The 15,777-nt window shown below is 46.2% G+C and overlaps 1 protein-coding gene across 4 annotated transcripts in view; it reads left to right on the forward strand.

The window, feature by feature from the left end:
• DOCK3 (dedicator of cytokinesis 3) overlaps positions 1-15,777 on the forward strand; it is a 597,071-nt gene that overhangs the window by 561,734 nt on the left and 19,560 nt on the right. For all 4 annotated transcript variants that reach the window (XM_081794945.1, XM_081794946.1, XM_078443039.2 and 1 more), the window contains 6 exons: positions 417-477; positions 984-1,077; positions 3,378-3,526; positions 9,351-9,437; positions 10,824-10,928; positions 14,793-14,934. In XM_081794945.1, coding sequence (XP_081651071.1) covers positions 417-477; positions 984-1,077; positions 3,378-3,526; positions 9,351-9,437; positions 10,824-10,928; positions 14,793-14,934 — 638 coding nt within the window. The remainder of the gene's footprint in view (positions 1-416; positions 478-983; positions 1,078-3,377; positions 3,527-9,350; positions 9,438-10,823; positions 10,929-14,792; positions 14,935-15,777) is intronic.

The following is a 15,777-nucleotide window of genomic DNA, read 5'->3' on the forward strand; positions in this document are numbered from 1 at the left end:
TCTCTGGAGTGGAGCATATTGGCTTCTGTTGAACGCTGACCTACAAAATGAAACTTTCCCTGTAAGAAAAGCTCTGTGCCTCTCCTTCTGGGGACTTGAGGATTTGACGTTTATCTTTACTGATACACTCTTCTGTGCTGAGGATATTGGTACTACCCTAATGTACCATCTGGGCTCTACAGTCTGCCACCAGAATGAGAGGTTCAGTTGAACAGAGATCTCTGAACCCTAGGAGTGGGTCCAAACCTCAGAGGGAGCTCACTGTATAGCCCCCACCTGTGGAAGCATTTTCTGTTGGAGAGCATCTTAATTTAGGGTTTAGTTATACTAATGCCTCTGTGACACTGCAGTTCTATGCATTGTTCCAGAGCCACCACTTCATGCCATGGGACATTCATCTGTGCTTTCCTTTCCAGGGACTGCATGAAAGGAGAGGAAACAGAGAATAAGAAGATTGGCTGCACTGTTAACCTGATGGTGAGAAGACATGGGCCCCTCCTCCTATCTGCCCAGCGGAATAGCTTCTGGCCTGCACTGTGACAGGCTTGGCCATTCTACTGTGGCTGCAAGCCTAAGGACTTGAGTCAGGATATCAGCTCTGTCCCTAATATCTCAGAGACCTGCACCTCACCAGTCACATTTTCACTTGAGAAAGGAATGTTCTCCTTGGACAGAACTCTACCCTTGGCCTCTTAACAAGGTCCAGTCAACCCTGAAATACCCTAATTCCCAGTCTGCCTTGGCACTCCTCCTCTTTCTCAATATTTGGACTCCCGCAGATCTGCCATTCGTTCCACCATACCTGGGGAGCAGTTGTGCCTTCTGGCTGATCCTTTCTATTGCTGGTGCTGTCTGTGCCCATGGCCTGCCCTCCTCCTGTCCAGTACACCCAGGGCTTTGGCCAGCTGCCTGGAGCTCAGGTATGGCCTCCACAGGTGGAAACCTCTCTCATCTTTATGCGTATTTCCTTTTCTCTCTCACAGAACTTTTACAAATCTGAGATTAACAAAGAAGAGATGTATATCCGCTATATCCATAAGCTTTGTGACATGCATTTGCAGGCTGAAAACTACACAGGTGAGTAGAAGGGGGACCCAACCATGTCTCCCTGTGAGGACAGACTGGACAGGTGTGCACAGCTAGCAGAGAAAGGCTCTGAGCTGGTGCCTGACAGATCTTAGCGGAGTGTTGGGGCTTATGTTGCTCCCTCACTTCATTCTTTCCCTCAAATCCTTTGTCACATATGGCAGAAAGAAAGCAGGAATAAATTCCACTTGTGCCTTCATGCCATGTCCTCTGCTGTCTGAGGCTGTTCTGCTCTCTCCTTGCCTCCTGTCCATCCCCTCTGAGGCCTCAAGGGTAACCTCCAAATTCTCATGCACTAGGTTCAGAGCATCCTGAGCTTACTGTCCCTCTCTAAGAGCAGAGCCTTCTTGACCTTGAAAACCTTCACAGCCAGAGCTACATGAGGCCATAACACTGAAATATCTGCCTAACTTCTGAACTTGCTAGCAGAACTGCTTTGCAGTCTAGGCTCTTCCCCGCAAAATGCACAGCAGCCCCACTTTGATTTTCCAATAGAAAGTATTGAGAGTGTTCATCTGGCTTTCTGACGGACCATATAGGGCCCCTTTCTACAATTTATTACTAAGGCCCTTTCTAATAGAACAAATTTAAAAGCATTTCAGCCTGCCTGTCACACTGTTTACTGAGTACCACTCAGTCAGGAGGGTATGTGCATGCATGTATCTCCTGACTGATCACCTGGTGCCATAGCTTCCCCAAAATAGCCACCTTCTTCACTGTGGTGGCCAGCCACTACATCCTAGCTCTTGAGCCATAGGACTTGAATTTGTGTGACAAACCATGAAATTCAAGCTATTCTTATCCACAAACATTACTAGAATTAGATGGGTTTGTAGAAACACAGAACCCTCCTTCCTTATTTCTAGATGTAAGGGATTGTTTGGCATAGATTCCACCTTTTCTGACCACATAAGTTAACAAGAATTAAATCTGAAATGACTAGACTGAATCTGCCATTCTCTCCGTCTACTTCCACCCATGATTGCAGCAAGCCTCTGAGAAGACAATAGACTTTGATAAATTCCATATAATATAGAGGCATTTACTAAATTCCTAGAGGTCTGGGCCATGACTGAGAGGTGGGGTCAGGGATTTGGACAGAAAGAGAGGGTGCTAAGCCTTGTCTCTGGCGGCCTCAGGAATAACATCTGAAAAGGATATGATCAGAAAAGAAAAAAATTTCACCTGGTTTCCTAAATTCCAAAGGGAGCCCTTGAGTGCCTCAGGAGCTTGTTCCCCAGAAATAAAAGACTTCCCATCTGGATCCAGTAAGGAAGCATGTGCATCCCTGGGCAGGAAGGTCCAGTGACCAGAGCACAGGCAGAGAGGCAAGGATAAGGATGAGGAAGAGCCTGGGGAGTGGCTGCAGGCAGGTGTGTTTGGCTAAAACTGGAAGTGGGTCACGGAATAGTTAGAAATGAGATTCTTCACAGTTATTGGTAGCGGACTTGAGTAGGGCCTTGAAGGCCAGACAAAAGCTAGAGCTAATTACCTTACCACTAGGAGATGCCCACCAAAAATGACCAAATAGAACAGGAAAGAGCAGACTGTATAATAAGGACCCTGATCAGTGGCTGTAATTAAGTGTGACTCATGCCTTAGAATTTAGGGCCACAGTATTTAGTTGTTCTTGTTTTATATAACTTTCTTGAACAGTTCCACATGTAGGGTAAAGTGTCACTAGGCCTCTGCCCTGAGTTCAGCATCAACTTTGAGCTCCTCCAGGAATGGAGCTTCTGGCTACAGGCCCATCACACACTTACCACCATTTACACGTCTCTCTGGTCCTTGTAGAAACAGTAGAGACGAAGGCCATGCTAAGGTCAGAAAATGTTACTGTAGGCACTGGGGCTGGCTTAGGGAGGGCTGAGAGAAGACTTGATCAGTGCCCTCCTGCAAGAGCCAGTTCTGAGAAGGTTGGAAAGGAAGCTGTAATACATTGACTAAAAAGGAACCCAAGAATTGTCTCTGACATGTCTGTGTCTCCCAAAGCAAGGTAACTTGTGCACAAATTCTCAGGTAGCTCGGTCATACTTCATCTGGAGCCCAGTATCGATAATTAGGCTATGAGAGGAAGTTGTCTACCAGGATCTTTGACTCCTTAATGCTATGGGCAAAGGTTATTGGCTGGCTGGGCAGCCCCTCTATGTAACCTTTGGTATCCAGTTTCCCTGACCTGGGCTGCACATGCCCTATCCTAGCAGAGTGCTTGGGCTAGTCCCCTGGCACCAGACTCCCCCTGGACCCCTGAGGAGAAGTCCCTGGATCTCCATATTGCCTGTTCCCCACAGAGGCCGCATTCACTCTGCTCCTCTACTGTGAGCTGCTGCAGTGGGAAGAACGGCCACTTCGGGAATTCCTCCACTACCCATCCCAGACAGAGTGGCAGCGGAAAGAGGGACTGTGCCGCAAGATCATCCACTACTTCAACAAAGGCAAGGTAGGTGTCATTAGGCAAGCTGTTCAGCTCTTTGGGTTTTACAATAATGCATGCCATCTAGGCATGCTGTAGAGGGTGGTGTGGGGGCGATAAGTGGGTGGATGTCCACGTATGTGCATCAGCTTTGGAGGCAGCATGATTTTCTCTGGGGAAAAAAATATGTAACAGTTTAATTCTGTGGTTTGGAAACCAATTCCAGATTGAGGGTATGAGACAGCCCCACAGAGCACCCTTGCACGTCTATAAATGCTGATGTTCCTATAGCAGGGGCTTCTGCCCCTCCCCTTACATTTATTAGATTACATAGAGAATTAATGTTGATTTTCTAATCTGCCATAGAACATATGAGCTATAAAAACGAACGGATTTTAACCTTAGTCAAAGGAGGCCTGTCCTGCCTCTTACTAGTACATGTATTTATCTTGGATTTCCCTTCATCACAGCACAGACTAGACTTCTATCATCGGGATTCTTCCCCATCAGGCTTGAATCTGTAGGATTGGCAGGCAGTGTCAGCATTGGTTTAGGCCTCCTTGGTGCTTCCCAGCCATCCTGCTTCTATCTCTCAGCAGGCTCCTTATGGGGCTTTCTGACCACCTACAGTTGGTTGTGGCCCATACACTGAAAAGGCTGGGGTTGTGTGACTTGTTGATGCTGTTTGCTCATTATTCAGCTTTGATCATTGCTTTAAAAACCTGAATTTGGGGTGCCTGGGTGGCTCAGTTGGTTAAGCATCTGACTTCGGTTCAGGTCATGATCTCACAGTTCATGGGTTCATGTCCCACATCAGGCTCTGTACTGACAGCTAGGAGCCTGGAGCCTGGTTTAGATTCTGTGTCTCCCTCTCTCTCTGCCCCTCCCCTGCTCGCACTCTGTCTCTCTCTGTCTCTCAAAAATGAATAAACGTTAAACAATTTTTTTAAAGGCTGAATTTAAGGAGCGCCTGGGTGGTTCAGTTGGTTAAATGTCCAACTTCAGCTTAGGTCATGATCTCACAGTTCGTGAGTTCAAGCCCCACGTTGGGCTCTGTGCTGACAGCTCAGAGCCTGGAGCTTGCTTCAGATTCTGTGTCTCCCTCTCTCTCTGCCCCTTCCCCTCTCATGCTCTGTGTCTCTCTCTCTCCTTCTCATAAATAAACATTTAAAAAATTATTTTATTTTATTTTATTTTACTTTTTAATTTTATTTTTTATTTTTTAAAATTTACATCCAAATTAGTTATCATATAGCGAAACAATGATTTCAGGAATAGAGTCCTTAATACCCCTTACCCATTTAGGAAATTGGGTTTTTTTAATGTATTTATTCATCATAAAAAAGAAAGATTTAAACATTAATGGCTTTTGCTCATAAATCAGAAAACATTCATCAGTTTTATATAACATAGGAAACATCTTTGTCAAAAGCATTCACCCATGCAGGAACCTTTCCAGAATCTCAGGAGCTCTTGTGTAACCTAGCCTGGAAAGGGAGCCCATGCTCAGCATTCAGGCAGCCACGTATGACTGATCCATAGTGCCAGCCCAAAGCCTCCTCTTGTTGCTGGTCCAGGGCTGGACTTAAAGCCCCACACCACTATACTTTCAAGCCTGCCTTTCTGGCACCCAGCCCACCTGGAACTGTCATCTACCCACATCCCCAGCAAGCCCTGCCAGCTCAGGAGTGGAATGATCATGGTGTGAGTGTGCATAAGTGCTTTTAGTGTATTAGTTCTCTTTGCTTTCCATGGGCACAGAGTACACAGTGGAGAGTTGTCTTGTTCTGACAGAGCCTACCAGTGGGACATGGGAGCATTAATCATTCCCCTCTTCACTAAACACTACAGTAGTGTTTAGAAAAGCAGGTTTAAAGCTTAGTATGGATGAAAGAATGAAATGCAAAACCTGCTTGAGTATCATAGATGAACAGATTTGGGGGAAGGACTGGAAGGCTCCGAAGGCCACCTTCTTGAGGATTTCGCACTCATTCTAGTAACCCTGTTTTTTCTGTGAATTTCTGGAGGAGCAAGTTCTGTGCTGAGTGCAGAGCCCTTTCATAAGCTCATCCTCAAAGAGATATTTATCACATTCTTGAGTTAATATAGAGGGTCCAACTTCTGTGTTTCTGTGCCTCAGTACCCCCGTAGAACCAGTGGATAGGGCTAACCAGCTCTTTAAAGCATTCAAGTTATTATTATTATTATCATTATTACTATTACTATTGGCTCCAGAAAAGCAAAATCAGGCTGCTGCAGAAAAAGTGTTCCTGTAGGGTTCTTGGTGTCCAGAGGAAAGCTGCCTTGACAGCAGGAGGAGGGCAAAAAAGAAGACTAGGGATGGGCAGGTAAAGGGGTTATAGCCCTCAGCATTCCCAGCACACCCTGCCTCACAAGCCAGGCCCTCTACTTTTCTTCCACACTCTCCCAGCCTCTCTGTTATATGCTTTATACAGATAACCTGACTTCCTTTGGTCCTGTGTTTATTTCCTGAGCACCCAGAAGGACTGAGTCAGAAGTTCAACTCATGGCCATACTCTAACCCTGGGCCATTCTCTTCAGTGATGAGAGCCTGGAGCCTGCCCCAAGCTGGACTGAGTTCCAGTCCACAGAGGGTCAGCACTCCCAGGCCAGACAAGGAGAAAGGAAAGAAGTAAAGTTGAAAAGAAGGAAGGAGAGGCTCAAAAATGAGAGTTGGTCCTCCATCGCAGGGCAGAGGGAGCAGACAGGAAGGAAAGCTAGCAGAGGGCTCTGACACCTGCTTATCTGGCATACAGACCATTAAGACTAGAACAGCCTTCTCTGTGGGGCTGGGCTTGGGCTCTCCTGACTGAGAGTTGCTATTGCCCACACTCCTCTGAAGAAATGATGAATCCGTTGCTTCTAATATGTTGTGTGTAAACAGAAGTACAGGGGCGCCTGGGTGGCTCAGTCGGTTAAGCGTCCGACTTCAGCTCAGGTCATGATCTTGTGGTCCATGAGTTCAAGCCCCGCGTCGGGTTCTGTGCTGACTGCTCAGAGCCTGGAGCCTGTTTCAGATTCTGTGTCTCCCTCTCTCTGACCCTCCCCCGTTCATGCTCTGTCTCTCTCTGTCTCAAAAAATAAATAAACATTAAAAAAAAAATTAAAAAAAAAAAAAAAAGAAGTACAAAGACCACCAGTCTGAGTCCTGGGCCTTTGCCTTCCTTTTCACTTTGATTAGAATGAGCCCTAAGTGAGTGTAGCTTTTGGGTCATCCCTGTCAAAGGGGCCACAAGGATGTGTAAAAGCACCCATCTTGCCAGAGCTGGTAGAAATAATTGGATTTCAGACATTGGTAAGAAGTTTTGGAGTTGGATTTGCCTCCTGCCAGAAGGCACGAAACCAAGAGAAAAAATTTAACCAGGGATGCACTGTACCAGCAACACATTCCTCACCTGTGATCAGAGGCAGCTCTCAAAGCCCCCAGACCCACCAGAGTTCCAGCACAATCCCTTAAGGCTGACAGAATGTCTTAAAACTCTTGGTCCTGGCTCACTCTAAAGATAATTGAGGGTGGGTGGGAGGAGGGCTTGGAGCAGGAGGGCAAATTACACAAATCAGGCAGAGATGCCAGCAAGGCAGATGAACATTAATCCCGGTAGGGAAGAAGACCTGCTTTACTGGGAGCTACAGGCTGCTAACTGGCTGAGTGCCATTAGCCCTACGTGGGGCCCTTATCACCTAAATGAGCAGTTCCCCATGGGGCGCTCTTGGCAAGCTGGCCACAGGTCTGTGCACAGCTCAGCTGCTTAGCCGGCCCCCATGGAGCTGCCTGCCAGGCAGACCCTATTGAGGATCCTTGGCTAAAACCTGCCCAAGTAGCACTTGGAGCCGGAAGGGGAGCTGACATGTGCCCCTCAAAAGGGGTATAATATGGGGGTATAAAAGGTTTCCTAGCTCACTGGGGCAGAGGCATTGTATTGGCTCAGGGAGCCAGGGTCTATTTAAAAATTCCCTTTGGTTTGTTTCAATATTTTTAATTGGCCCTGTGGTTTCAATCCATATGACATTAATTCTTTCAAAGGATAGAAATAATCTGCTCTTTTTGAGAAACACAGTCCCAGATGACATAGCGTTGTCCTTCTCCTTGATGCTATTTCAAATAGTATTTTTTAAAAATATAGTTCTTACTATTAAAACATTCATGTTGAAATATGACTAGGTGAAATTATACGATGTCTGAGATTTGCTTCAAAAACTCTGGGGGGCAGTAAGTGGTTGGGGTATGAATGATACAAGACTGGCAATGAGTTGCCAATGACAACTAGTCATTGTTGAGGCTGGGTGATGAGTACCTAGGGGTTCATTCGTCTCTTTTTCTATATGCTTAAAATGTCCTATAATAAAAATTTTTTAATTAGCATTTAGAAGTTGGCAAGAAGAGCCTGGCTGAAATATCAAGTAAACCAGTGATTCCCAGTCTAACAAAAGAAAGCACTATATAAAAAGCAGGGGAAATGGGCAGTACTAGCCCTTAGTGAAGACCCCTTAAGCCCTCCACAGGCACCTGTTATATGGGCCTGTAACTGTAACAGGGGCCACACCACAGAGACAGCCTGGGACCTCACTAGGCAAGGATCATCTGAAACCTTCTTTGAGATTTGAATATTTCTATAAAGGAAGTTGTCAGGCCTACTACTAAGTCCTTAGGTAACCACTTTCTGCTTGGTTTTTTTAATTGTTTCTGAGCTTCAGTGATCTTAATTCAAAACTCATTGTTTCTGGAGTTCCTGTGTGGCACAGTCGGTTAAGCATCTGACTTTGGCTCAGATCATGATTTCATGGTTTGTGGGTTCGGGCCCCACATCGGGCTCTGTGCAGACAGCTCAGAGCCTAGAGCCTGCTTCAGATTCTGTGTCTCCCTTTCTGTCCCTCCCTCACTCACACTCTGTCTCTCTCTTTCCCAATAATAAATAAACATTTAAGAAAAAATTTAAGTCATTGTTTCTGCCCAGGTGTCCATTGACAGATGAATGGATAAAGAAGAGGTGGTATATATATATACAATGGAATATTAGCCATAAAAAAGTGAAATCTTGCCATTTGCGACAACACAGAGTTGGAGAGTATTATGCTAAGCAAAATAAGTCAGAGAAAGACAAATATCATATGATCTCACTCATACGTGGAATTTAAAAAACAAAACAAACAGGCAAAGGGAAAAAGAGAGACAAACCAAGAAACAAACTCTTAACTATAGAGAACAAACGGATGGTACCAGAGGGGAGGTGGGTGGGGAGATGGGTGAAATAGGTGATGGGGATTAAGGAGTGCACTTGCTGTGATGAGCACTGGGTGTTATATGGAAGCATGGAATCACTATATTGTACACCAGAATCTAATATTACATTGTATGTTAACTAACTGGAATTTAAATAAAAGCAAAAGTCATTGCTTCCTTCATTAACTTACTAAATAAATCTTTATTATCTGCTCATGCCTGGCACTGGTCTAGGCTCTGAGGGTAAAGTAAATAAACAGGGTTCCTGCCCTCATGTAGTTTATCATCTATTGAGATTAATATAACAAAAAAGTAAATACCTTTAAAGATAACTTGGGAGTACTGAAACAGACAATGGCTGGGGAAGTTCCTGTCCTTGATGAGGTGGTCAGGAAATGGCCTTTTGGAGATAGAGACATTTGAGGAGAAACCTAAAAGCGACAACCTTGAGCTAGAAAGCCAGACTCCACAGACTCATCTTGAGCAGATGTTCTTTGTGACAGATGAGTTGCAGGGGGCCTTTGGTTGTGCCCTCTAATGTATTTGATGAGTCTAGGCCATTCTGAGGATGTCTGAGGTGCTGAAGCCTTGTTCCTATTTCCAACACAGAGCTGGGAGTTTGGAATCCCACTGTGCAGGGAGCTGGCATGTCAATACGAGAGCCTCTACGATTATCAGAGCCTCAGCTGGATTCGGGTGAGCTTTGTCTCTTCCCCCAACCCAACCCTGACTGGAGGTACTAGCATTGTCCTGGCATCCGTTTCTGAGTGAGCATTCACTGCAGGTCTAGCCCTTGCTTTAGTGCTGTGGATGTACAGGAGAAGCAGAGGCCAAGGTTCCTACCCTTGAGATATTTGCAGTCTGACTGGGGAACTAAAACACACACCTGACAAATGATTATATGATCCAGACCCCAAGGGCCACTGGTGCTGGGGGAAGGGAGAAGCAGCATATGCAGGATAAGAAGGGGGAGTTCACGGAAGAGATGGCAGCTCACCTTCACAAAGAAGCTTCACCTAAAATGATTTTGCTCAGGGATGTTTCATATGAAAACTTTATAAGATCTTTCCCTGCTTTGGCTTGTGGTCACTTTCAAACACCTTGTTCTTATTCCCTTCTTTGATGCAAAATATTCAAAAATTAAGTGAAATGTCCCATGGACTTTGAAGGTCTCCACCAGATTTTCCTGGCTGCTGGTGCTGGATTCTGAGCCATAACAGCTACAAACTTCAATAGCAAAGAGAAGCCAGCAGTGTCAGCTTACCCTCCTCCTGCACCCTCTGCAGCATGGCCAGCTGTGCCACGTTCCCTGATCCAAATGGATATTTGGATCTTTGTAATAGATGTAGTTCTCTAGAAGTAGCTTCTTGACTGGTCTTTGGAGGCCACTGCTCCTCAGCAAGCTGGCTTGATTTAGTGTGTTACAACTATCTTCCCAGTCAAAATTCAGTGAGTTTTTCTGAATGTGAAGCCAGGTCAGCCAATACTAAGAAACTTACTGATGTTGGTAATGCCAGAAATCATAGATATTGGTTCAACTTTCAAAGTTTAAAATCTCCTAAATTGGAACCAGTACCAGTGTTGCTGGCAACTGAGACTTTTTCACTGTGATTATTAGCATCTTTAGTCCGATGATAGATGAGCAAGAGCAGTGCAGTTAGACTGATGGAAAATGGTGCTGAGAATAGCTGTTTGCCACCAATTAACTAACATGAGCTAGAAGTCATTTGGTGTAATGAGTATCAGTCAAAACCAGAAATCCCTGGGCAAAAAAAAATTCATGTTAAACCTGTGCCCCCTGAAAGTTCAGGAAGCCTGGATCTGTATCAGGTTGGGCCCACCCACTGGGTAGGACATTATGAGCACTGGGCTGCTGTCCCCACCCTACCATCAGAGGATGATGGAAGAGGAGGGTTTCCTCTTCCATTATGAGGCAACCTGGGGAGATGCTGACCATGGCTAGGGGCTCACTTCTCACACAGTCTTTCCAAAAGACAGTGTCTACTTGGACCTGGGAGAACTTGCTTTGGACACCAGTAGCAGTCAGGCCAACCTAAAGGCAGCTGCCTTTCTTGTTCACAGAAAATGGAGGCCAGCTACTATGACAACATCATGGAGCAGCAACGCCTGGAGCCTGAGTTCTTTCGAGTTGGCTTCTATGGCAGGAAGTTTCCTTTCTTCCTTCGGGTGAGTCCATTCAGGTAGTCACAAGAACTTATATTTTACACAGTAATTCATTTATAACCTGTTTTTTATCTTTTCCCCTGTTCTACTGAATACTACTTTTTGAAGGACTAACTAGTCAACAAAAAGCTTTTGGTTTTACTTGATTGGACTGGCTCCCAACTTTAGATTTTGTTTTACTCTGCTGTACTATTTTGTAGCTACCTAGAATATACAAGGGTGACTTTCTTACCAAATCAACAAAATTCCTGCAGGAAATGACCAGGGTCTGAGAATGTCCCATAGGTATGTCTAGAAGCCTTCCAATTTATAGTTCCAATGCCTGTAATTCTCCATTGTGACTATTTTTAGCCAAATAGGACACCAGTACAACCCTGACCTAAACAGGATGCTGGCCTGTTGGGTTTTGTCATTTAAGATGATGGCTCTACACCAGGCTGCACTGTATGCTCTGTGGCCAGGATCGAGAACCTGTTGATTTCAGAGAAGCTTGTGAGCTGTCAAATGGGATCTGGCTATGGAAAGCCTTTTATTGGCAGCCAGTTTTCTATCCCCGGATGGTGAAAGCCATTTCTCCCACCTGGAAGGCTGAGGTGGGATACCAACAGAGAAGGAATGACTGACTATAGACATACTGACACCAGCTGAACAGTTGTGATTCTCTTCTTTATTCCACATAAGCCAGAGGCTCCAGGAAATGTCAGTCTGGGCTTGTAGGCTACAGCCGGTAGGGATTCATCATTCTCAGGGGACCTAAAAGAAGCTGTGCTGATGAAGGGGCCTTGGGCTGCAGTTGGGACCTAACACTAGCTCTGACTGTCCCCAGTCCCAATATCTTACTAATGTTCCATGTTTACAAGTCTCAACCAGCAGCTGGGAAAGTTCATAGAATCCCTTTGATATGTTTGGGATCCTGTCTTATTGGAAAAATTCCTTTCGTCAGTGAGCAATGATGAGCTTGGTATCACATCACAGGTCAGTTGGGCTTAGTGGCTCCTTTAAAAAAAAAAAAAGCCAGGGGCGCCTGGGTGGCTTGGTTGGTTAAGCGTCCGACTTTGGCTCAGGTCATGATCTCACCATCCATGAGTTCAAGCCCCGCGTTGGGCTCTGTGCTGACCGCTCAGAGCCTGCAGCCTGTTTCAGATTCTGTGTCTCCCTCTCTCTCTGCCCCTCCCCCGTTCATGCTCTGTCTCTCTCTGTCTCAAAAATAAATAAACGTTAAAAAAAATTTAAAAAAAAAGAAAAAAAGAAAAAAGCCAGTCTGCTAGCAAGAGTCCAGGCTAACCACATTTTAGGTGGTAAGGCAGGTCAACTTTCACATTTCCTAGGCAGTAATCATTCTAGGTGAAAAAGAAAATTGACTTCTGCAGGAACTAGTAACACTGACAGGGCTAGCAAGTACACTGCGCCTAATTGTGACCCGCAGGAAGGCTCCAATTCCAGTCCACAGGAATGTTTCTAGCAGCAGAATGTGAATGAGGAGAGGGTCTCCTCAGGAGGACCAGACTTGACTTGTTCACTTTCTAGGGACCATCCACTTCAGGCATCTCAGAAGTGGCATATTTGCTGCCCCCACCAGCAGAGATTATACAAAAGCAATGGAAGTAGAGGTCAGCAGAAGAGAAAGAAGGAATTACACAAGAATAAGAAACCAAAAGCATCTCTATAAAGTCCTTAGACAAACTAATGATTCTGGCCTTGTAACTTCTTTCTCATTTTGTCTTTGCAAAGTACGCTTTATTATTATTTTATTCTCCTTGTTTAGTCCCACAATTTGTATATCATAAACCAGATTGTACTCTAAAACATCATTATTTTGGATACTACAAAATCAGGCCCTTGGTATCCTCATTTCTTTCCCCTTCAAACAGGAGTTCTCCATCGTGGTTTGCCCTGGCTTCCACCACTCATGCTTATGTCACAGGGTATGTCAGTGTCTCAGGGTACTCAGAGCTTTCTGACAAGTAAGACCTGGCATAGAACCTGCATCTGAGCCATCCAAATAATGCTTGCAGGTGACAGTCTGAATGTTCAAATGTGGTTTCAGCAGTGCCAGTAAGGGAGGAAGAATAACAATCGGTGGTAGGAAATGTCACCCATCAGTCCATCTCTGTCTCCACACAAGGGGCATTCCCTAGGAGCTGTGTTTCCTGCATGCAGATCTGCCTGGCCTAGCCACATGCTGCCTTCCCTTCCCTCCACTGCTCAGTTCATCTCTGGCAAATGTAGTAAGTCCCAGTAGAGGTAGCTGTTTGCCTGGTAAATGGCAAGGACAAAGTACAAAGCAGCAGCAGCCAGATCTGTCTCATGTGAGGATGCTGGGTATCCTCAACTTGAAACTGACAACCAGCATCAAGGTCAACGCTATGTGCCTTCCTCCTGCTGGGCCTTCCCCAGAAGGCTAGGCTACTCCCTCACCTTCCTTGAACACATAGGCCATCTATTACTTTAGCTCTATCAGCTTGGTTTCCCTGGACCATCTGCCTCTCTTGCTTTGCAAATGTGATTATCTACTAATCTGCACAGGGACAGGAAAACATCCAGCCTTCCCTTCTTGGGGGAATTTCTGTTTCTCTTTATTTGACCCAGGAACAGATACTGGTGAGGGTTGTACATTTCTGAGTTGATATGAAAAGACCAATTCTTTACAATTATCTTCTTTGTCAGTTCTGCTTATCAAGCAATGGACTTAGAAATGTCTCTTGTCCTTTAACTATTGGTCTGTTCACTGGAGAGGCCAGCCTGCTCCTCCTGACCGTGACTTCCCTTCTGGTATTGTTTTTCCATTCTGATTCATCCAGACATGTAGCCCAGCCTTAGCTGAGTTCTTCTATAGTAAGAGGAGAGGTGAAAAGGGGGCAGAAATTCTGTTCCAAAAGGTGTGAAGTCCTCCAGGACCTGGCCTATAATCATCCCTGTACCAGTAACCATATGGCTGGCCCTGTGGAACTTCTCTCTTTTCCTCTGAAGACATGCCAGGAGGGGCTGCCAGTGCCTGATGCAACTTTGTCAAAGAGGATCTAGTGAGGTAGTTGGGCAGGCAGACATATATCACCAGAGGGCTGGAGAAGTGTTCCATTCACTCGTGACCAGCTGTGAGGGAGGCATACCAGGGTTGAGGGGGCCCTGTTATTACTGCAGCCCACTAGAAGAAAAACTGAGACCTAACCCAAACCAAATATGGTATTAACAGGGTTTAAGAAATGTGTAGTTAGGATGATGTCTATTTGTTCTGCTGACATAATTGCAAAGGAATTTACTGCCCATATAGTAAATAATTACTGAATACCTACTGGACACTGAATAATGTTTGGACTGTTTGTTCCCACTAACCAAAGTGGCCCTTCAAAAGCATGCACTTGGTCACCCCCCTGTTAAGATTTATGTGGTGGCACCCCTGGAGATCATTCCTTGCAGGCATCTTCCTCACCCTCCCACCTCTCCACACACAACCTTTTCCTGTACAGGCTGTTGCTGCCCTGGTTGTCACTGTGCCCACATAGAGTACCCTTCCCCACTCCTCCCTCAGAGCTGCCCAGGTGGGCCTTTTAGGACTCTTCTCAGGCATGGCCTTTTCTAAAATCCCACCCTTCACCTCTCAACCCTTCCTGGGTAAGGCGCCCTCCCTCCTTTGCTTCCTGCAACTTGTACCCTGCCTCCCAGCTGCCACATCACAGTGCAAGTCTCCCTTTTTCTGTCCCTCTCCCTTCTGGATCATCATTTCCCTTTGGGCAGAGTCTGAGTGCTATGCCCCATGCCTGTCACAGGGGCTCCTAGGACATGCTTGTGACACAAGTAGCTATTGACACCCATGTGGAGGTGGGGGCTGTGGGCAAGGCATAGAGCATGCTCTCTTGTTTGTGGCAGAACAAAGAATACGTGTGCCGGGGCCATGACTACGAGAGGCTGGAGGCCTTCCAGCAGAGGATGCTCAGCGAGTTCCCACAGGCGGTCGCCATGCAGCACCCCAACCACCCCGACGATGCCATCCTGCAGTGTGATGCCCAGTGTATCTTTCTATGCTTGGCGGGGGAAGGCGGGCTGGGGTCCTGGGAGGTGAGGCCCACCCAGTCAGCTGCCCCTATGCTATGTTGTTGGTCTTACAGGCTAAGTTACCCATAAGTCCTGAACAGAATATGTCCTCATCACTGAACCCACACTTAGCAGGACCCTCATGCAGCCTCGTACAGAAGAAGCATGGCATGCCCTTAGCTGTGGGTGCCTGAAGCAGGGCTTCTGCGGGACCTTCATCCCTCAGGCTGGGCTGCTACCATCACCTAAGTCCCTACCTGGCCCTGTGAAGGACCTGCCTAGGCATCCAGAAGCAGGCACTGTACAGGGTAATTGGGGATCCCACCAGAACTCTTGCCACAGGGATAACTACCATTTCTATCCCCTGCTCCACTCCTGTGTGCATCTGTTATTATCCCTAGTCTTTGTCAGGAGGACTGAGGTACAGCCCTGGGAGTGGGTGTGGAGGGTACGGGGAAGGAGATGGAGAGTGCCTGTGTTTTTAGTGGTACTTGGAAGTGTGGATACAAATACTGGCCTCCCCCTCATCCCCCTCACACAGCTTCCTTGGAGACCTCATGAGAGTCACCACTGTATAAGCTTGTTCCAGGGAGGGAGAACAGGTGGACTCCCATGTTATCTCTCTACAAAGACCCCAAATAGTATTCTTATTAAAAGATTGTTCTGCAGTAAATACAGTTTACCTACATTGGGCAGGCTTAGGCCTTTGCAACTTTCTTGCTCCTGTGGTGTGGCCACCTGCATTCTTCTGACCCCTTTCCCTTCTTTCTTGGCTGTTGACATCTCACCTTGGCTGAGTGCTCAGAAGGCTCAATGCTAG

The sequence above is a fragment of the Panthera onca genome, chromosome A2 (genome assembly GCF_046562875.1).
Source record: "Panthera onca isolate mPanOnc1 chromosome A2, mPanOnc1 haplotype 2, whole genome shotgun sequence".
Lineage (NCBI taxonomy): Eukaryota > Metazoa > Chordata > Mammalia > Carnivora > Felidae > Panthera > Panthera onca.